This window comes from Clarias gariepinus, chromosome 1 (assembly GCF_024256425.1).
Source record: "Clarias gariepinus isolate MV-2021 ecotype Netherlands chromosome 1, CGAR_prim_01v2, whole genome shotgun sequence".
Taxonomy (NCBI): Eukaryota; Metazoa; Chordata; class Actinopteri; order Siluriformes; family Clariidae; genus Clarias; species Clarias gariepinus.
The window spans coordinates 46690522-46712550 of record NC_071100.1 but is presented as its reverse complement, the minus strand read 5'-3'; the positions used below and the strand labels follow the sequence as shown (position 1 = coordinate 46712550).

Sequence of the window (22029 nt, the reverse complement as noted above, 5' to 3'; positions counted from 1 at the left end):
GATTCATTATTAGATATTTTTAATCTGTACCATGTATCAGCGGTACAATAGTTATTTTTAATTATTCATTTGTTTTTTAGCTATATTTTTTCATTAATTTTCAGTATAAATAATAACTGTATACATTACCAATTTTTTAATTGATAAAATTAACATTTTTAGTTTATAAATTTTTTTAATTTGACTAGATGTAATCCATGGCCAAAAAAAAAAAAACTTGCACACACTCTCGGTTACTTTAAACCTCTTCCTCATGGTTTGATTCAACAGTAGTGCTATTGTTTGTCTTTATCATCCAGCCGCTTGTGTGTGTGCGTGTGTGTGTGTGTGCGCTCACGCTTGTGTTTGTGTACGACAGACAGAAGCTTGCACGCACCTTGTCCTTTCCCTTGGTGAACACGCTAACCTTTAAGGGAGGCTGAAAGAGAGAGAAAAAAAACCCCCACAAGTTATCTCTCGGTCACGTCGTTCACGTATCGTTTTAAGGTATCAACTGAGGCATTCACATGCAAAACAACAACAACAAAATAAAAACAAGCGCCGGTGTTGTGTTGTTTACTATGGAGTCCTGGGGATGAACCATCACAGTTTATTATTAAACCTGAGAACGGTTTGATGCGTAGATTTGTGCGTTTTGTGTGTGTGTGTTAATTGTAAGTACAATAATAATAATAATAATAATGATAATAATAAATGTTTCTCCTGCGCTTGTTGTAGTGTTGAATCATTTTGACCTCAGGACCTGAGCATGGGCTGACATTGCCCTCTAATGGTCACTCATGTCATTTACCTGTTCATTCATCACACACGCACTCACGTATATATAATATTTGTTTATTTATGTATACGAGACGATGTACGCCTTCATTACGGCGGATTAGTTCCTTAGCTCGTTCTTTTTTTTTTTTTCTCTCTTCCTCCTCTTCCTCCTCCTCCTGACGAGTTAGAGAGAGTGTATACGTACAAGTGTGCACTAATATTTGTTTACGTTAACACGAGCGAGCGGTGAATGAGTCGCCCGTGTGTGTGTTTGCGTTTTGGCAGCGCGCGTGTTTATAATTGCGCGCGTGGCGTGTATTAAGCGTTATTGAGCAGGCTTTATAGGGGAGCTGGAGTGAATAGAGGTGCTGTTTAATGGCTTGATGAGATGATGGCAGTAATCAGTGCGGTATACGACGAGCTCTGAAAAGCCACCTCTCTCTCTCTCTCTCTCTCTCTCTCTCTCTCTCTCTCCTGTTCGCTCGGCGTGTGTGTGTCTCTTTCTCTCGGAGTCTCGGAATACATACACACACACACTCACACGCGCACACAGCGGATGATTGACGGCCTGAGGGTTTTAATGGCACTAGAGAGGGAGAGCTGAGGTCGGGGTTGTCATAGCAACAAGGCGACGAAGGCTTCCTCCTCCTCCTCCTCCAAACCCCCCCTATTTTTTTTTCTCTCCCTCCATCCATGTTTCTGCATCTGAGAGGAGTCTTGCTTCCAGGAGCAGGGTTACATGTGCCTGAGTGTGTGTGTGTGTGTGTGTGTGTGTGTGTGTGTGTGTGTGTGTGTGTGTGTGTGTGTGTATTTGTGCGCACACACACACACACACACACATGCGTATATTTTTGTGCAGCTCCTCTCCTCATGTTTTTTTTTCACCCTCTCTGTCCGTCTTCTCTCTTTCTATCTTCTCTTCGCTTTTCCTCTCCTCTCGCTATCTCTCCCTCTCTTCTTTTTTCACTTCTTTGTTCTCCTCATCTTTTTTCCTCTCCTTCCCTCTTTTTTTATTTTCTCTCCTCTTTTCTATCTTTCCCTTATTTTTTTGCCTTCTTTTCACCCTCTCTCATTTCTTTCTCCTCTTATTTCTCCTCCTTTCACAGTCTCTCCTGACTATATTTATTTTTTTTACTTCTCTCCATTTTTCTCTCTCTCTCATTTTTTTCCTGTCAATTTTTCCTTTTCTTCTTCTCCTTCTGTTTTTTCTTCATTTCTTTTTTGTTCATTGATCCACCTTTCTTCATCTTCTCCTCTCCTCTTTTCTGTCTCTTGTGTCTCTTCCTCTTCCCCCTTTTTCCCTTCCCACTTTTACCTGCTCCTGTTATTTATTTATTTATTTATTTATTTATTTTTCTCTTCCTCTAACTTTTATCTCCTTCCTTTGTTTTCTCCTGTCTTCTTTTGTTCCTCACTTTCTATTTCTTTTTCTTCTTTATCTCGTTTTCTCCTTTTTTTTTTCCTTCCAACTTCTTTCTTTTTTATTCTTCACGTTTTAATCTCATCCGTACTCTCATTTCTTATCTCTTTTCCCCTTCTTTCTTCTTCTCTTCTTTGTTTCTCACTTTCCACTTCTTTCTTTTTTTATGATCCTCTCTTCTCTACTTCTCTTCTTTTGTAAATTCTTGTCTTTTCTTTTTTCCTCTCCTCTTTACTGCTTTGTGTTTCGTTTCCCCCCCCATGACTTTTGTTTCCTCGTGTGTGTGTGTGTGTGTGTGTGCGCTACACGTAACTGATGAGGTTAATTAGCCAACAGGCTAAAGTTTTAGCGCGTCACTCTGATTCGTCCTCGCGCATCACCGGCTCATCTGATATTTTTAAACAATCAGCCATTGATGACCAAAAGCAAATAAGACCATTCGAGGTCATGATTAGAAAGCGTCCTGCTCTCTCTCATTGTGTGTGTGTGTGTGTGTGTGTGTGTGCGTGTGATGGGAGGGGGGTTCTGTTTCCTGTGACTGGGGTTACTCTTAAACTTTCTCAGGATGGTGGGTTTGTTCCTGAGAGAGAAAAAAAGTCTCACAAAAACTAACCGAAAAGTCACAAACGAACTTCAACTCTTAAAATGACAGCCGAGTGTCACTGTAGAATCCTGTACAGTGTGTGTGTGTGTGTGTGTGTGTGTGTGTGTGTGTGTGTGTGTGTGTTGACTCGTCTTTTTGTGTTGTGTTTTCCAGAGTGCAGCAGCGGCGCCGAGCCCCGTAATGGGCAACATGCCCCCCAATGATGGCATGCCTGGTGGACCCATGCCCCCTGGCTTCTTTCCGGTAAGACAACTGCTGCTCGCTCTTTCTCTCTCTCTCTCTCTCTCTCTCTCTCTTCGTCTCTGTCTCTCTATCTCTCTCTGTCTTTTCTTTTCCTTTTCTATTTTACACATCTGTCACATCTCTTCATGGCCTCCTGCCGCAGGTCTGCGTTCATTCATGCCTCCCACTCATCTTCACGCTTCTCTCTCTGTCTCTTCCTTTCTCTTTCCTTTGTTTTTTCTTCCCCCTGTAACCATCAGTGTGTCTCTATCTGTGGCTGGGTCTGGCTGCCGTCGCTGTGCCGCGCTGCTCTGTCAGAGACGCTCACCGTGAGCACAAGGCCACCTGCTCTCAGTACGCATGCTTTATCCGCTCTGTTCTTTGGGACACCTTTTTTTTTTAAGGGTAAAGATGGACAGATGGTTTCTTTCTCAGGAACCTTCGCTGTTAGTGTGTGGAGAGAAGGAGAACGAGAGAGAGAAAGCTGTAAAGGACGATGGTCATCGTTATGTCTCCGAGCAGCTTGTCTTTTTTTTGTGCATGTTGTTTCTTTCTTTCTGTCTCTACCTCTGTCTCTGTCACTTCCTCAGAGTGTGTGTGTGTGTGTGTGTGTGTGTGTGTGTGTGTGTGTGTGTGCTGCACTAGTATGCCACCAAGCCGTGTGTCCGGCGAGACCGGCGTCGGGGGCCAAGCACTGGAAACGAAACACAGAGCTGTTGTGTTGTCGCGTTATGACCGTCTCTTCTTTTTTTTTTCTTTTTTTTTGTTCTTTTTCTCTTCGTACCAGGTCCTGAAGCTAGTCTTTTTTTCCCCCTTCTTTTCTCTTTCTGGTGTGTTTAGAGAAACCGTTTTGTCTTGTCTAAGTTTCTATATAGATTGTCTATCATTTTCTTGGTTTTCTTTTTTTATTCAAATTTCGTGCCAAATGAGTCACATGATGCGTAGCAATCTTCACGAAGGAAACGATGACGACTTCAGGCTAACTGACGTCTGCGGTAACATAGTAATGGCTAACTCGCGTGCCAGGGCAGGTTTGCGACTCGAATGTCTCTGAAATCTTCAGCAAACAAACAAAAAAAAAATAGATTAGAAATGGCTTATTTTGTTTGTTTATTTACTGCAAACCTAAACTACAAAAAATAAAAGGTATGTCTTTTGATTGGACAAGCTAGAATGTCTAGTTGCGGTATTTAAAAGTAAAGTCGTTCTAGCTAGCTTATAAGTGATGCCTCTGAGCAGTCACCTCCAGGTACACCAGGGGTCGCCCGATACAATATCTATTATCAGATTTACCCAGGTGCTCAAGTGCCGATTTAATTTGTATTCGATTTTATAAACATCCCAATTATATTAGCTTATATTAGCTTTATTAGCTTAAAAGAGGACATGCAACATTTTAGCACTTAAGATGTAAACGTACTGCATATAAATTAAAATAATTTCAAGATTTCAGAGGAGCGAAAATACATGAATTGTCGCTTAAAAAGAACTGTTTAACTGCAACACGTATCTACTGAGCAGCCACGTTGATGTGACGTCACTTGCTGTTTAGACCAAGTCTAAACAGCAAGTGATCTCCTGATACTAAGTTTAAATTTAAGACATTCTTAAAGAAGATTCCTGAAATCTGTGGTTTCCATTCGAACAAGTGTAGTAGCTACAGCGTCGATTAAACAACTAAAGAATGAATGGGTGGTCGGTGTTGTCAAGTTGACACAGATTTTAGTTTTTTTGTTATTTGTGTATGTTTTAACATAACGCATCATGTGATACATTTTGCACATAGTCTGAAATCCTGAGCGGTAAACTGTTTTTTCAGGTGCGATTTGATTCTCGGGGTGTTGTGACTCCCGATTTGATTCAACTGCGGAAAGTTTATTTCTGATTCGTTTCAAGATTCGTGATCGTGTTAATGTCGACGTGTTTTGTCCAAATCAGTGTGTTTTTCTTTTGGAAAATCTTCTCTGCTCCACGCTCCAGTCCATTAAGTGGCAGTATTGCATGTTAACTTAAAAGAAAAAAAACAAACCTCTGAGAAATGAGAGTATTTGGTAAGTACTTTGCGGAAAGTGGAAGCAGTTTGTATTTTCTGAAAAAAAAAAATGTTTAGACAAGGTAATGGTTAAACGTGTATGTAAATAATAAAAAAAAAATTAAACTAATTAAAATTTAACTAAATTAAAATCTGATCCGGTGATCACCTGACAAAAGATTAAAAGAGTAAAATAAACAATCGAATAAAAGGAATTTATTGTCATTGTAGTGATGCGACAAAATTTGTTTGGTATCTCTGAGACCAGCAACAACAAGAAACAAGTAACAATAAACAAAAGAATAAACACAAGATAACGGGCTACAGCTCTAAACCTCTAAATCTAGACTTTTTTTTTCTTTTTTCGCGTTGTTTATAATCCTAGCTGAAAACATTAACATCATCTGCAGGAATAAATCAAACTTTATGATCATATAATTGTTTGTTTCTTTTAAGTTTTGTATTACGGCGGATCTTCTATCTAGCTAGAGTTTACTATACGTTATCACGTTTTTATTCGTAGCGACTGTTTATTAGTCAATTCATATTTCCAGGCAACCAAAATCTTTCTATTATTATTATTGTCTAGGGGTCTTGCGTAACATTTTTTTGTTCCGAACAATTCTATAATTTATCCATTTTACCTATGATTTTGCATTTGTGTGTTATTTTTCATTCCATCTTAGTGGGGACCAAAATGTCCCCACAATGCAGGGTGTCTGAGGTTCGACCTTGTGGGGACTTTTTAATTTATTAATTTTTTTAGGGTCAGAAGTTGAATTTACTGAACAAGGTACAGTAGGTATTACGTCAATGGAAGGTCCACATTATGATAGCAGTGTGTGCGTGTGTGTGTGTGTGTGTGTGTGAGAGGGAAGGAGAGTGAAAGTGCCACCCTGACTGGTTCCTCTGCCCGGTGATAGACAGGCCTGGCATTTGGCTTTGTTTGTGATAAGGTAGAGGTGAGATGTGAGAGAGAGAGAGAGAGGAAATAGCAGAGGCCACACATACACATTTCCACCACATACACACATACACACACACACACACACACACACACACACACACACACACACACTTCGAATGCATCTGCTTACAAAACCAGCAGAATGTCAGGATTTCTGCTTTGCTGCTTGCAGCGATTTGATTACGATTATGAACACGAAGACGGAGCGAAGAGAGAGAGAGAGACAGAGAGGACAGACAGACAGGTGAAGGATGACCGGTGTGTGAAGGAGAGATAACGAATAAGATCTGTGAAGAGAAAGGCGCGGCGTTCCAGCAGACGGAGAGATGGCGGTGTGTGTTCGCGTGATGAGGTGTAATGAACGGCCGTGACCTCGATGCTGCTGAGAGTTTGAGGCCTTGAGTAGCGGCACACTCCTCCGAGCCTTCCTCTTGAGTAGCGCTGACTGCCAACACACACACACACACTTACACACTGCTGTAGTATTTGTGCTGTTTCTGGGACAGTCAGTAGAGCAGCTCTAACATCAGACCCCGCAGGACCGCCTCTCTTTCTCTCTCTCTCTGAGGTCATAGACAGGTCAGGGCTAAATCTGAACTCGGCTCCCGCTAGTACACTTTCTCAGCACACACACCTCTCTAAAATCAAACTACAGCCCAATAAACGCTCCTTTCTGTCTTCCTGTATATTAGGCGCCGGACCGGGTGTCACGTTCTTCAGGTAAAAAACGGATCGCAGCACCTCAGAGTCTCGTTGGGCGTTTAACGTCCTTTTCGTAAATTTTACAAGCGTTAAGAGTGACGTAACCCTTTCTCTTGGACTACTTTCACTTTCGCGATCAGCGTTTAGTCCTTACGCGCGAGCGAGGAAGCAAGCGCTCCCTTAAAGCGGTTAGGCACGGGAAAAAAAACCTCGGCTCACGTTACTCACGGTTTAATTCGTCCGGTGAGGTCAGATCGGGACGCTTTATGCTTCGAGGAAGACACGAATCGACCTCAGTGAAATTTAGTTATCGGATCTAGCCATATGGAACGATACGGCTTTATAAGACCTCCAATATCAGACGTAAAAACCAATGTGATTATTATTTTTTCTTGGGTTCTAAATAAAAAAACTAATTAAAATTTAAACAACAATCTAGTACATTTACATTTACATTTAGTCATTTGGCAGACGCTCTTATCCAGAGCGACTTACATTTTTATCTCATTACACATCTGAGCAGTTGAGGGTTAAGGGCCTTGCTCAACGGCCCAACAGTGGCAACTTGATGGTTGTGGGGTTTGAACCTGGGATCTTCCGAACCGTAGTCCAATGCCTTAACCACTGAGCTACCCCTGGCCCAGTATTAGTAAGAAATAATAGCTACATTTCTATGCGTTGTGAACAAATATTCGTTCTTTCTTCGTTATACGTAGACATTTTGCAGTTCTCTTGAGAAAACATTCAGTGTAAATAATATGTAAAAAAAATAAAATAAAAATCCGGACAAATCTCATAAAATCGTTCATTGTTTGGTGTTAAAAAAAATTATAATAATTACAACGCAAAACTGTCTGAATCTCATTTTTTTTTGTAATAAAAAACAAACATACATATAAGGTAATAAATTGTTTGTTTGTTTCTCTTGGGTTTTGTTTCGTTTGTAACCATGTGTTTTATTGTCTTTAATAATGTCATTGTTGTTAGAACCAACCAAAAAAAAAAAAAAAAAACGCTTAGAGCCAGTGAAGGGTTCAGGGTTTAGGGTTTTGACGGCAGCTCCAACTCCATTTATTCCAGAAATAAAAAAAATAAAAAAATTTCCTAATTCTCGAACCCAGTTCCAGACGATCTCGTAAACGAAGCCGTTTGATTTGCTGCTGCGTTGCGTCATCCCGCGCATTTCTTTTCTTTTTTTTCCCTTTAATCAGTTCCGTGGCTCGTTTTCTTTTTTCGCCTGCTACCTGAAGGATGGCTGCACCAAAAAAAAAAAAAAAAAAAACAATCTCCAGTACCAGGGCCTCGTTTTCTTTCTTGACAACAGTGCCCCCAAGTGACACAGCCTAGCAATTGCAGCTTGTCCTCTCCTTCACAAGCGTGTGCGTAAGTGTGGATACGGCGTTTTTATTTATTTATTTATTTTTTTTAACCGATCGAGCCCGAGAGCGCTCTCGCGGATGCGTGTGAGAGTGGAATGGAGAGTCGCCGGGGACGAGTTTCCCTCCGGATCTGGTGTGTGTGAGGGGGATGGGGGGGTATTCCTGGAAGGCCATATGCTTCTCATTGAGGGGGTGGGGGTGGGGCTGGGGGTTGTGGAGCCGAAACAGGATGTTCAGAGTTCATGTCGGTAGTTTTGGAGCGTGCTGCGTTTTTGCGCCTCACGTTTTTTTTATCGCCTAGGACAAAAAGAGAACAAAACCGGACACAGATACAGAGTGTTCGTTTCAGGGAACTTACTAGTGTACATTCATCCCTAGTCACTGCCCGATCAGTGCTTTAAATTAGGCCACGCCCGCTTTAGTGGAAAAAAAAATTTTTTTGATTACGCCAAACTCTTTGTAGTGAACTTTGTAACAGCGGGTTATACTTCGTTTTGTGTGTGTGTGTCGGCGGAGCAGCAGCAGGCCTCGGCAGCGCGCCCCCGTTTCATGTCTCACCTGCCTCTTCTCTCTTAAAGGGCCCTCCCGGGTCGCAGCCGTCTCCCCACGCACAGCCTCCCCCACACAACCCCAGCAACCCCATGATGGGACCCCACGGCCAGGTAAGACACACACACACACACACACACACACACACACACACACACACTCTCTCTTACCATGTCTCTCTTTCTCTCACACATTTTGCACAAAATTAATTAATTCATTATAATTGGGATTTCAACACCGCCCCCTTACACACACACACACACAAGTCCGTTTAACCGAAACGTCACCACGTGAAGCGGGGAAGTATTTTGTACCCCCCCCCCCCCCCCCCCCCTTTTTTCTTTCTTCCTCCCTCCTGTGCTCCGTGTTTCCTTCACGGCCCACACCCAGCGTCTCCGCGCCCGGAGTCAGCGCCCCGAGAGCGGGATGAATTATTCACGGCCCTCCCCGCTGCTGCTGCTGCTGCTGGAAAGCCTTCTTCACTCCCACCCACCATCAATAGCACATTAATATTGCACAGCCTGATGCTGTAGAAATGCCCTCACACACACACACACACACACACACACACGCGCACGCACACACACACACACAGTCTCTGAAGGAATAGTCAGACGAGAAGTCAGATCTTTTTTTAGAATTGTGCTGGAGCTGGAGAGAAACGTCTGCCAGTTAGCATGATGTCACTCCCATGCCAACGGCGCATTCGCGCAAAATTTTAGAACATTAGAACATTTTAGAACGTTAGTCCGAATTAGAGCATTTTTCAGGAGGAGTTTTAAAGAAAAAAAGAAAAAATAAATAATAGTAATAATAATTTTTAATACCTAAAACAATCAGAATTTGCAACATGGCTGATTTATTATTATTATTATTATTATTATTATTATTATTGCATTAATAGAGTTGTAATTAAACAAGCTGTTCATTTCGGACTTTAAACTCGACGTCGCTCCATCTTAGTCTTACTGATTTAAAAATAAATAAAAAACTCTTATAAAAGAAATTATTTTTTACTTTTAATTATTATGTTGTTTTTGTTTGTTTTTTGTTTTTGCCCCCCCCTCCAAATTGTCTCTCAGTATCATAGCTTGCGTGGTGATTTTCGCTGCGTTAGCATCATATCGCTAATTGGTGGGCGTCAGCTTTCACGGCTTGTCAAAACTTGTCTTGGATAATTGGCTGCACATGAGTGGAAAATATCGATTTGTTTTGTTTTGGTTGAACAACACTTCTTCTTTTTTTACTTCTTCTTCTACTTTTTTTACTTGTACGGAGGAACATCTGTAAACATCCCCAAATTGGCACACACACACACCAATGGTAGCACATCCTCACTTTGCTCTGCCCAGCTCTTTTTATTTTTATAGTCACTGGTATAAACAGTCTCTCACACACACACATACACACACACCTCATCTCTTTCTACATTTCTTAGCCTTTCTAGAGATCTTGTAGCGTCACGAAGTACAGGAGCGTCCTCGTGTCCAAGGCTGGTTTCTGAGCCCGTTCAGGTCTCGGCGCGCTCCGATTGTGACCTGTTGATTATTATGTTGTTGTTTTTTTGTGTACGTGTATTAAATTCCTACACGGTGGTCAATGACAAGAATAAATAAATAAAGTGTGTGTGTTTTGTGTGTGCGAGTGACTTTGGGGACGTGAGCAGCAGTCCGAGGGCCGGACGTCTTATTTATATGTCGCATTTGGTGCCATCCTCATTGTCGCTCGGTGCATCTGCCTGCCTGCATCCCACCTGCTCCAGCTGGCCGCGCTGCTGCCACTCATTCAGCCGCACCTTTTTATTTATGCACTCTGTCACCGTAGACCGCCGCGCAATGCTAACGACAAAAAAAAACATGCTCTTTTTTTTTGTCTCTTTTTCTGTTTTCTTTTTTTTCCTCCCTCTCTCTTCTGTCCTTGTCTCCAGCCGTTCATGTCTCCGCGGTACCCTGGTGGACCTCGGCCGTCCCTCCGCATGCCAAACCAGGTAACTCCTGAGTTCAGTTCTGTCATATTAAAGTGTTTTTAACTTATTGTACATTGATGACAACAAGCAGAAATTCTGCCGTTTATTTTTTATTTTTTACCCAATAGTGAGAAAATAATAACAATAGTAATAATAAAAAGAAGTCACGTGCGGTAGATGCCAGAGGAAAAGTCACATCTCGAGACTTAAACGCTTCCCCAATATCGACACTGCTAAAACTCCTCTTTAATCGAGAGTTGTTGTTTTTTTTACATTAAACATTCTTGTCAGCAGCTTTGGGACGGATGTTTTAGTTTGTTTTTTTCTTTTGCTTTGTTTTTTTCTTGACAGACGTAACACAGGGGAAAAAATAACGAGCAGAAGGTATTAAACAGCCAGCGAAAGCTTTTACGGCACGTCAGTCATGCCGCAAGCGCACGCAGCTCAATATTTCAACACGCCGTTGGTTTAAAATTTAAACGCCGCGGATAACTGACAGCCAATCCGACACGAACAAGCAGTTTCACGTTTACTGAACACGGGCGCTCTACGTGAGAGAGAAAAGACAGAAAGAACCGTGTTGCGTGTTGGTGGTTAATCCCATACACACACAACCCGAGATCGATTTGCGGACCGAGTCGAACTGGACGTTACCGGGGACGGGTAATGTCGGTTTCTTTGAGTCGTAGACGCCACCCAAGACGCCTGTCTAGCGTATGTCCTATCCATATCTCTAAACCATCGTTTCTGACAAAGTTCAGACAAAGAACACGTACAGATGTAAGGCTGTCTTTACAAATACTTCACAATAGATTGTGAAGCGCTTTTCCTTTTTTTTTCTTATTTTTAAAATTAAAGTCCCTTTTGTCTGTTGCTTCAAACAAACATCACCAAAGAAATAAAGAAAGAATGACCTACTTTTACAGAATAAGGCTATTTTACTGAAGTCGTAGACCACCAAAGAAAGACTTTATTTATTTATTTATTTTTTTTTTTTTTGCTTAAATTGAAACGCTTAGTAACTTGCCATCAGTAAAAAATTTTTTTTAAGGCCAGGTGAAGATTTCTTGCTCCAAAAAGGTTCATTGTGCTCTGCATTATGACTAAAGCTGAAACTCGTACAACAATCTTGAGTGGGCGGAGCTACCAGTTTCCAGCCCAAGACTCGATGCGTTGTCTATACAAATACGCTGATTAACGTGTGATGTCACATTCATACACAGTAATACTGTGGCTATAACAACGTAGGCAAGTTAGTTTCATTAGCACCCGCTACACAATCACGCTGCGCTCGTATCCCGGTTTAACCGGAGCGGATTTCATGTTAATTTAGAACAGACGCATTTTTTTTTTTTTTTTTTTTTCACTCAGCTAATCTTTTGTTTCTTATTGTTCCTTATTTCCTGTTTCTGCCCTCCTACCTCTCCACATAGCCTCCTGTCGGGGTTCCCGGGTCACAGCCGCTCTTGCCAAACAATCTGGACCCCCGACCACAAGGTATTAGTCTAGACGAGCCACACACATGGACAGAACCCACAAAACAATCAGCGTGTTTGATGCATTTTGTCTGATTTATTTTAGCGGTATTCCTTTCTTTTTTTGTTTGTTTGTTTTTTTAACTCCTTCCTCATTCGTTCAGGACACCCAAGCATGGGAGGCCCGATGAGAATGAATCCGCCTAGAGGGATGGGCAGCATGGGTCCACAGGTGTGTATAGATTTCCAAAACGCTCCATTATCAATTTTTATGTCTGGAGTGAAACTTTATTTCCTTTTTTTAAATTTTTTTTTTTTTTTGATAAAATAACTACTGCCAGGTTATTAATCTTGATAAACTTTAACCTCTTTGTAGAACTACGGTGCAATGAGGCCACCTCCGAACTCTCTGGGTGGGCCAGGCATGCCAGGAATGAACATGTGAGTAGCAACCGCAAACCTCCATCATCGTCATCGGCGTCATCGCTTTGGGCAAAACACATGTCGGACAAGCTAGTTTACGGTGTCGGTCGACTTAGACCCCCCACCCCCTAACCTCCCACTCATCTGTGTATTTTGTTCTCTCAGGGGTCCAGGAGGACGGGGTCCCTGGCCGAATCCCAACACTAACTCGGTAAGACTGACCACCACCCCACAATGCATTTGGACTGGTATATAGCGCCTTTTATTTCGCTCAAGATGATTCGCTTTGTCTTAACGAACTAAACGGAAGTCAAGTTAAAAGAAGAAAAAAAAAACAAGTTTCAAAGTTTAGAGTGATTTGCTTCAGGTCTAGTAAAACAAACTGTAAAGTGATCCACTTCAAATGGACTAAAGTGACTTGCTTCGTCTCGTCTAGTAAAACAAAGTTCAGAGCGGTCTCTTCGTCTCGTCTAGTAAAAACACAGTTTAAAGTGATTCACTTCATCGAGTTAACCAAAACGATTCACTTCATCTTGTAGTCTACTACAAGTCAAAGTGTAAAGTGTTTAATTTCAGAATGTATGTCTGTCATTCGCTTCATCGGGTCTAGTTCAAAGTGATTTACTTCAGGAAGTCTAGTGCGTCAAAACGATTCTTTTCAAATGAATCACTGATTCACTTCAGGTTTAATATAAACGAATTCCAAGTGATTCACTTCATCACATGCGAAGAAACGAGGTGATTGATATGACAAGTGAACCATGTGGCATCATGTCACCAAACAAACATGTCACCAATCAAAATCATGTGACGGTTTGGATGACTTGATGACTTGTAATCCAGATGATTCTGTCACCAAACAAACTGAAGTAAATCACTTTATGAAGTCAAATAAGTGAAATAAAGTCCAAAGAGGGTCATCTTAAATAAACTAAAATGATTCACTTCATCCTGTCGGATATAAGACAGCTCAAAGGAATTTAAATGATATTCACATCAAGTTAGCGAAAGTGATTTTCATCATCTATACCAGTGATTCACTTTATCAGGTTTAATAAGAGTCCAAAGTGATTGACTTCAAGTGCAGTGTGATATATTACAACGGTTATATCACAAGTGAACCTAGTGCTTCACTTCATGAAGTCTAAAAAATAGTCTAAAGAGTTTCAGTGATTGTTCACCCTAACTAGTAAAACACAGTTTAAAGTGATTCACTTAATGGAGTTAACCAAGGGGTTCACTTCACCGAGTGATACACGTCAAGTCCACTATGAAGTGATTTTCGTTGTCTACGCCAGTGATGCACTTTATTAGGTTTTATAAGAGTTCAGTGATTTACTTGAAATGCGAGTGACTTTTCAAGCTTGGGTGTCGTGTCACCAAACACATGTCACATCACAAAGTGATTCCCTCATAAAACGTCTCGTAAAACAAAGTTCAAACTGATTTTCACTTCATTCCAGTACACGAAGAATCACTTTGGAAAAAAAAAAAGGTCAAACACAGTTTAAAGTGATTCACTCAAGTGAACTAAAATGATTCACTTCATGAAGTAAAAAAACAGAAGAAACATTTCATGAAGTGTATAAAGGAGTCTATTGATTCGCTTTGGTTTACTTAGGCATTCACTTTATCTTGTTGAGTAAAAGAATGTGATTCATAACATCTAGTCTAGCAAAACAAAGTGTAAAGTGATTCTTTTTAAACAAACCAGTGATTCATTTTATCGCGTCACCGAACAATCCAAAGTGATTCACTTGATGATGTGTAATAAAACAAAGTTTAAATAATTTCACTTTATGTCAACTAAAATTATTCACTTCATAAAGTCTGGTAAAAAAGCTGTTAAAGTGATTCACTTCATCTTGTCACGTAGAAGAAAGTTTGTAGTGAAGAATGATAAAGTTTGAAGAGAAGAGTAGTGAGTCACTTCATAAAGTCTTCCAAAACAAAGTTTAAAATGATTCACTTCAAGTCAACCAAAGTGATTCACTTCATTATGTACATCGGTGATTCACTTTATCAAAATGATTCACTTTATGACGTCTTGTAAAAGTTCAGTTTTAACTGAACAAATAATTCCTTTTATTGTGTATATCAGTGATTCATTTCATCAAGTGCACCAAAGTGATTGATTTTTTTTAAGCAAAACCGGGTGAGTCACATCACATGCGAACCAAGTGACTCGTGTCACCAAACACAAACGATGCCATGGATCCTTGGAATGATGCAGTACTTGGAATCTGTTGATGTCTTCTAATTCACATGATCAAGTGACCCTAGCTTGACACGTCTTATTCACGTCTTTAAGTCAAATGAATCATGAATTGAATCGAAAGTGAATCACATCATCAGGTGAACAAATGGAGTTTGTAGTGAGTAGTAGTTCATGTAGTGAGATGCTTCATAAAGTCTCCTAAAACAAAGTTTAAAATGATTCAACAAAAGTGATTCATTGTGTCATGTACATCAGTGATTCATTTATCAAGAGTTCAAAGTGATTCACTTCATGACGTCTTGTAAAGGGATTCTTTTCAACTGAACCAGTGATTTCTTTCATCAGGTTGAAACGTCTTATTCACATCTTTTAAGTGAGAGACGTGAAATAAATCTAAAGCGAATCACATTTTATCAGGTAAAAAAAAAAAAAAAAGGATTTACTTCATGGCAGTCAAAAAAGATGGAGTTACGTGATTGATTTCATGAAATCTATTAAGACAAACAAAGCCTGAAAGGAATGAAGCGGTGTTTTTATTTCATTCCATATGGGGGTTATTCGCTTCAAGCGATTCACCGTATGAAGCGAACTGAGGTGATTCATATCGTAGTGACTCATGCTACCAGCTACCCAGACGAACAAGTGATTTCCTGTCATGAAGCTAAAATAAAGCTTAACTTCATTTCATACCATCAGCACAACCGAAGGTGGTCACGTCATCAAGTGACTCAGGTTATTTTAACGGAACCGGTGTGATTCACATCGTGAAGTGAACCAAATGGATTCGCTTCGGGAAGTCATGAGTTTTTTTTTTTTTTTATAAAAGTGATTCACTTCTTCATGTCTGGTTTAAAAAAAAAAAAAACTAATCGAATTAAATTTTGAATTTAGTCTAATCACTTTTCTCTTCGCTCACAGATAGCGTACTCCTCTTCATCTCCGGGCAACTACGTGGTAAGTAATACACACACACACACACACACACCACCATTTGGGCGTTTAGTGCCAGTTCTCTATCTCATCTCTCTCTGCAGTCGAACACAAGTTAATGCTTTCCCCTGGAAACAAAAAAGTATGCCTAAGCACATATTTAATGCTCTAAACATATTGATTTTTTATTTTTATTTTTTTATTTTTTTATTCTTGAGCAATTACTATATATTCTTCTGTTTTTGCCCCAGGCGTTGTATTTGGACAAGCAGAATATGTGGGCATTAATCATACTGCCATAATATCTCCCTTGTGTCTACTGCAACTTTGTTTAAAATCTCTCCTCGGGCGTTTTTGGAGTTGAGAATAAGTGTTCTGTGGTGTTCCTAAAAATGCAATCCGTGTGTGTGTGTGTGTGCTTGCTTTATGTTCTTTAGGGTCCCCCAGGGGGAGGTGGTCCTCCAGGAACTCCCATCATGCCAAGTCCAGGAGGTGTGTAAAATGAACAAATGAATACATTATACACCCACACACAAACACACACACACACACACACACAAACACACACACACATGTTCACCTGTTCCTGTGTGATCTGTCACACTGAACGACGCTTGGTGTGTCCCACTCACTCTCAATCTCAACAGTCAATGTCAGTGCAAGGTTGCTGCATTGCCTTAGTGGATCAGCACACACACACACACACACACAGAAAGAAGAAAAAAAAAAACACTCACTCACACACACACACACACACACACACAACACCATTTCCGCCCATCCCCCATTCATTTAGAGTGATGTAATCCTAAACCCTCGGACATGATGGCCGTCTTCACTGGCTTGTGAATGTTTAAAGAAGCCCAGCAGGCATCAGGCTGAGCTTCATATCGATCAGTTATTATATAATCCAGGCTATATTGGTTAGGATTTGACCTGAAAGGATGAGCTTGTAAATATTTCACTTTATTTTTTTATTTTTTAATGTACTGTACCCAAAAAAAAATGTTCATCTCGTCTCTTGCAGATTCAACAAATTCAAGCGAAAACATATACACGATGATGAACCCCATCGGCCCTGGAGGCAACAGACCCAACGTGAGTGGACTGGATTTCCTAACGAATGACTCCTTTAACGAGCGCTCGGAACGCGAGCTTGATAAACCTTGGCGTTAAACCTCAAACTTTATCATCGCTTCATTATTTTCCCTCACAAACTCTTTCTTTCTTTTCTTACTTCGTACTGATTTACGATTTTCTCCGATCGGAACATTTTTACCATGAAGAACTTGCTGCACTCGTTAGGTGATTAATTAATTAACACACTTTTAGCTTGAAGCGTTTGATCAGCTGAGCTCGATCGTTCCTTTTAATTGAATTTAATTTCCCTCGCACGCTAATAGACACCTTTACGCTAATGAAGCTGTCTACTTCTCCTGTCACACCCGGTGTGTGTGTGTGTGTTCACAGTTCCCGATGGGCCCGGGTCCCGACGGTCCGATGGGAGGGATGGGCTCCATGGAGCCTCACCATATGAACGGATCATTAGGTGAGCGCGCTACCATGCCGTCATCCAGTATACACAGTATACACTCGGCCGTGGTGTTATAGCTCCCCCTGTTGGTCGTGTTGTCTCTTTCTGAACTTTTTGGTCTTGTTTTGTTTTTCTTTTGTTCATGTAGGGTCCGGTGACATGGATGGGTTGCCAAAGGTGAATAACTTCAGTCTTTTCTTAATAATGATGTATTAATGCTGTTGTTGTTGTTGTTGTGGTAATTCCTTTTAATCTGGTATTAATGAATAACGTGAGAGTATTTTATGTATATAATGGACGTCCAAGACGGTAGGGAGGAAGGTCGTGGTTCCCCGTCAGAATCCTGTGTCGAGCAGGAAGTAGGAAAGAAGAAAGCAGGAATGTTTTGATGAAGAAATAAAAATGAACGAATGAGAGAGGAAAGGAAGAAGGGACCGACTGACAAATAACTTATAGTTTATTTATTTATTTATTTATTTTTTATTAGTATATGTTTTTAGATGAAAGGATAAAGAAAGATGGTAGAAATTGATGAAAAATGAATAGAAAAGTCAATAATTGCATTGAGGAAAGAAGAAAGGACGAAATCAATAAAAGAAGAACGTTTAAGTATAAGGTATACATGTATATACAGTACTGTGCAAAAGTATCGACACCCAACATTTATTTTTTCATATGTTGCTTCCAAAGAGGCAAAATTTATCTCATATTCTTCAGGCTTCTTAAAGGATTTTTTTTTTGGTTTTTTTGACCTGGGTTTCAGGGGAATGTTTTTTCTTTGTTAAGCCACATAGTGACCTCTAAATCATTTCAGCATTTCAAATAAAACGTCTAATTTAAGACACGATCCAGTGAGAAACAGATTATTTATTATACTGCTGATGCTTGGAACAGACGAGAGGGGAAATGAGGTCGCTGCTGATCGAGGTTGTTACATAAAACATTGATGTGGCTCAGTGGTTAGCATTGTGGCTAACACCTCCTGGGTCGAGGGTTGGATTTTCTCCCCGTGCTTGGTGGGTTTCCTCCCACAGTCCAAAGACATGCAGATTAGGCTAGAATGGGTGTGTGTGCGCGCCCTGTGATGGATCGGCACCCTGTTTAGTGTGTATCCTGCTTCATGCCCAAAGTCTCCTGGGATATCCGGATAAAGCAGAATAGCAGATAAATAGAGAGACGTGTAAGTGCGGTGCAAGATTCTTGCACTGTATTTGTGTTTGTGTGTGTACATGTGTTTAAAATACTGTAAAGAAAAGTTCTTTTTAAAGATAATTTTAGAGGGTTGAAGAGATTTCTGAAATGCTTAGAAGAAGGGATGGAGGAAAAAGAAAGACGAGAGGGCAGATTTAAACTGATGAACTAAAAGCAGGATGAAACTCCTGAAGGAAAGAAAAAAATAAATAAAGAAGAGACGTTATAGATATCATTAAAGCGAGTGGACGAGTCTCCCGGCTTTCCATTTACCATTTTCTTTCTGTCCTCTATAGAACTCGCCCAGCAACATGGCAGGCATGAACAACCCGCCGGGCACACCGCGAGACGACGGCGAGATGGGCGGCAACTTCCTCAACCCGTTCCAAAGCGAAAGTGTGAGTATCTGTGGGGGACAAAAACAAGAAAAATCTGTCCGTGTCGCCCGAGAGACGCTTTCCGTTGTCTCACGCTTCACGACTCGTCTAACACAAAACCATGTTATTATAAATATCACAAGCATCTTGTTATCCGTCTTCTCACGTACCTCTGCCTTTCTTGTCGTTCCAGTATTCACCCAACATGACGATGAGCGTGTGATTTATTCCCCTGCCCCCTCACCTCCTCCTCCTCCTCTTCCTTTATTATTATTATTATTGTTATTATTATTATTATTATTTCTTTTTATTTCCCTCGCATTTTGTTTCCGTACCCCGCATTCCCTTTGACGCCTCACGGAACTTCGGGGCCCGGGCCGTCGCCGAAAGCACGGGACTCGCGCCAAAATGGCCGCCGGCGACAGGAAGCAGCCCCCGAGCCACAGGAAGTGCCAGCTTGAAGACTGAACCTCGCTCTGGTTTTCCTCTCTGGCTCAGGACACTGAAAGAAGGGGCTTCAAGAAGGCACCCACACACCCACACACTCGCTCTCACACATACATACACACACACACACACTCATGTGAAAGGACAGACTGAGGAGCAGGACAAGGGAACACGTGTCCTCGGCTCAGCGCTCTTTTTAACTCACTCCACCTCTTCTTCTCTGAATTTTTTTTTAACACGCTAGATTTCACTCTGGGACGTGTAATTTTTACATTTTTGTTTTTGGATTCCCCTCTTGTACATTTTTAAACACTCATGAAGATGTGACGGGCTACGAACGTTTCCATTATTTCTGTGTATGTATTGTATTATTAATAATTATTGTTCTTTTTTTTTTTTCTTTTTTTTTTTGTATTTCTGTTGTAATGATAAGGGTATTTTTTTTGTTGTTTTTTTTTTTTTTCTCAGAAGGGCACATTGTATCTCAATAACCATGAAATTGTCAGAGTAAGCACATATTCACGATACCCAGTGAAAACTCTTTGATTTATTATTATTGTTATTATTATTATTATTTTGTTAATTAGTCAATGTGTTTTATTTTAATGTTTCTGGGGGAAAATTTGAGCTTGAGGTGTTTTTCTTTTTCTTTTTTCTCTCTCTTATGGCTTTTGCGTGACTTTTTAATTCCCCTTTATTAACATGATGTAGCGATGTGACCGTAAGCTCCACACTCGGGCGTAGAGCGTTTCTGATAGTAAACTTCACTCCATGATTTATCTCCTTGCTCTCGCTGTGTTCTTACGCTCTCTGTCCAAAAAGAAAAATCCACAAAAAACACAACAACAAAAATGATTACAGCTGGTGGCGTTTATGTGGCTTGCGTCATAATTCCACTAATTGATGAAGAAGAAGAAGAATCATCATCATCATTGTCTCTCATAGTATAAAAAAACACAGTATATAATATTATTTTACATTTTTTTTATTGTGGTACTCAATATATTATTTTCAGCTTTGCTCAGTTCTTTTTTTTTTATTCTTTTTTATTTGATTTTATTTTATTTATTCCAACCCTCCTTTGTGTGTGCGTGTGCGTGTGTCTGTATGTCTTGCAACATGCGGCTTGCTTCAGGACATTGTAAACATGTAAATAACGCCAGTCTAAAGATACCTCCTGCTGAATCGACCCCCTGTCCCGCCTGCATGTTCCTGGAAACGGGGCGTCTCGGGCGCCGAGGTGAAGTGACGGAGCGGGAAACCAAAAATTTCCCAACAGGCCGAGCAGGAAAAGAAAGTCGCGGCGCTTCTTCTTCTTCTTCAGTACATCGGTCCTCTTTAGAAAAGAGAAATCAACCTGCGACCATCGACCTGTTTGAATCATGGTGACTGCTGCTGCCTCTTCTTTTTTTTTTTTTTTCTTTCTTTTTTTTTTTTAATCATTTTAAAACAAGGAATCAAGACTACCTAGTTCCCCCCTCATCTGCCTTAGACCTGGTTTTCAACAGAGCTTCTAAAGACCTCGCTAAAGAAAAACGTGGAGGTTCATCTTCAACTCTTGCGTTTGGAGCAGAATTCATCAATAAATCAAAATGTTGGGGTTTTAATTTTTGTTGTTTGTTTTTTTTTTTGTTGTTTTTTTACCCGTTTTTTTTTTTTTATATAAGAAATATTTCTATACAGTTTTGGGATTCATTATTGATATTTCACAACTATTTAATTTGTTAATTAAGGGTTTCTAAAAGCGACCCTGCTGATGACGTCACTCTTACCCCCTCCCCCTTTTTTTGTTCTACTTCCTTTTTTTGTTTCTCTCATTTGCTTCTCTTCTCTTGTAAATACTGTAAAATGCATTTTGATATCATCGACATGTTTTTTTGATATTGCCAGTCCCGACGAAAAAGAAAAAAACTAAACTGAACAGCAGCACTGGAAAAAAAATGTGTAAAGAAAACAACCTTTCTAGCTGAGGCTCTGATAACAAAAAGAAAAAAAGAAAAATGTAAAAAAAATTGTAAAAAAAAATCAGTGAAGAGGAAATAGCTGGTCCTGTTGCACTGATTAATAATGCACAGATGAGGATGAGGATGGTGAGAGGCAGTTCTGTAGCAGTCCTAACACACTCCTCCCGTTTCAGCCGCGAACAAGTGCTCAGGATCCCTTTTTTTTTTTTCTTTTCTTGTTTTTCAGCTTTTGAGCAGAGCGGCCACGCTTGTGCACTTTTTTTTTTTTTTTTTTTTTTGGACATTTAAATCAGAAAACTTTAAGGGACCAGAGATACAAAAATACTTTGATGAAGGATTTTTATCTATTTAAAAGTTTTAAAAGGTAACAAAAAAAATTGATTTACAACAAAAAAAAAGGGGGGGGGGGGGGGGAGGCATTTCATCTGTGAGAGATGATTTTCTAGGGTCAGATCCCAAATTGGACACTACTCAGGTGGTGATGTACATTTTTTACCCCCTCATGTATGTAGTGCACTTGCCCCTTGGAAGTAGGGAGCAATTTGGGATTCATCCAGTGTCTTCGCCCCGGTTTGCCATACGAACTTCTGTCCCATCGGCCATTTCTGTACTACTGTTGTGACGCTGTATAATAATGTAACATTAAGGAGAAACGGAAAGGAGCTTCGTGGTCGTTCCTCGGTTCTTCTCCCCCAACCCGAGAGACGGAACAAGCAGTATTCAGTATGAAGCAGCGACCTCCTTCGATTTTGCTTTGGATTTCACGTTAGACTAGACTGGCTCCTTTTGTCTTCTAGGGACTTTTTTTCTGTGTCTCGTGTAGCTAATGTTTCTTTCTATTGTAAAAAAATTCTTTAGACTTGAAAAGAA

The 22029-nt window shown here is 40.4% G+C and overlaps 1 protein-coding gene across 2 annotated transcripts in view; it reads left to right on the top strand.

The window, feature by feature from the left end:
• Positions 1–20623, top strand: part of zgc:110158 (uncharacterized protein LOC553590 homolog) — a 56468-nt gene extending 35845 nt beyond the window's left edge. The window contains exons 5-18 of one of the 2 annotated variants that reach the window (XM_053493732.1): positions 2937–3026; positions 8664–8747; positions 10562–10621; positions 12034–12097; positions 12240–12307; positions 12452–12516; positions 12664–12709; positions 15635–15670; positions 16084–16138; positions 16674–16744; positions 17117–17195; positions 17329–17357; positions 18668–18769; positions 18942–20623. In XM_053493732.1, coding sequence (XP_053349707.1) covers positions 2937–3026; positions 8664–8747; positions 10562–10621; positions 12034–12097; positions 12240–12307; positions 12452–12516; positions 12664–12709; positions 15635–15670; positions 16084–16138; positions 16674–16744; positions 17117–17195; positions 17329–17357; positions 18668–18769; positions 18942–18971 — 879 coding nt within the window. In that variant the 3' untranslated portion in view covers positions 18972–20623. The remainder of the gene's footprint in view (positions 1–2936; positions 3027–8663; positions 8748–10561; positions 10622–12033; positions 12098–12239; positions 12308–12451; positions 12517–12663; positions 12710–15634; positions 15671–16083; positions 16139–16673; positions 16745–17116; positions 17196–17328; positions 17358–18667; positions 18770–18941) is intronic. The other variant, XM_053493739.1, reaches the window with a different exon arrangement.
• The last annotated feature ends 1406 nt before the right edge of the window (positions 20624–22029 follow it).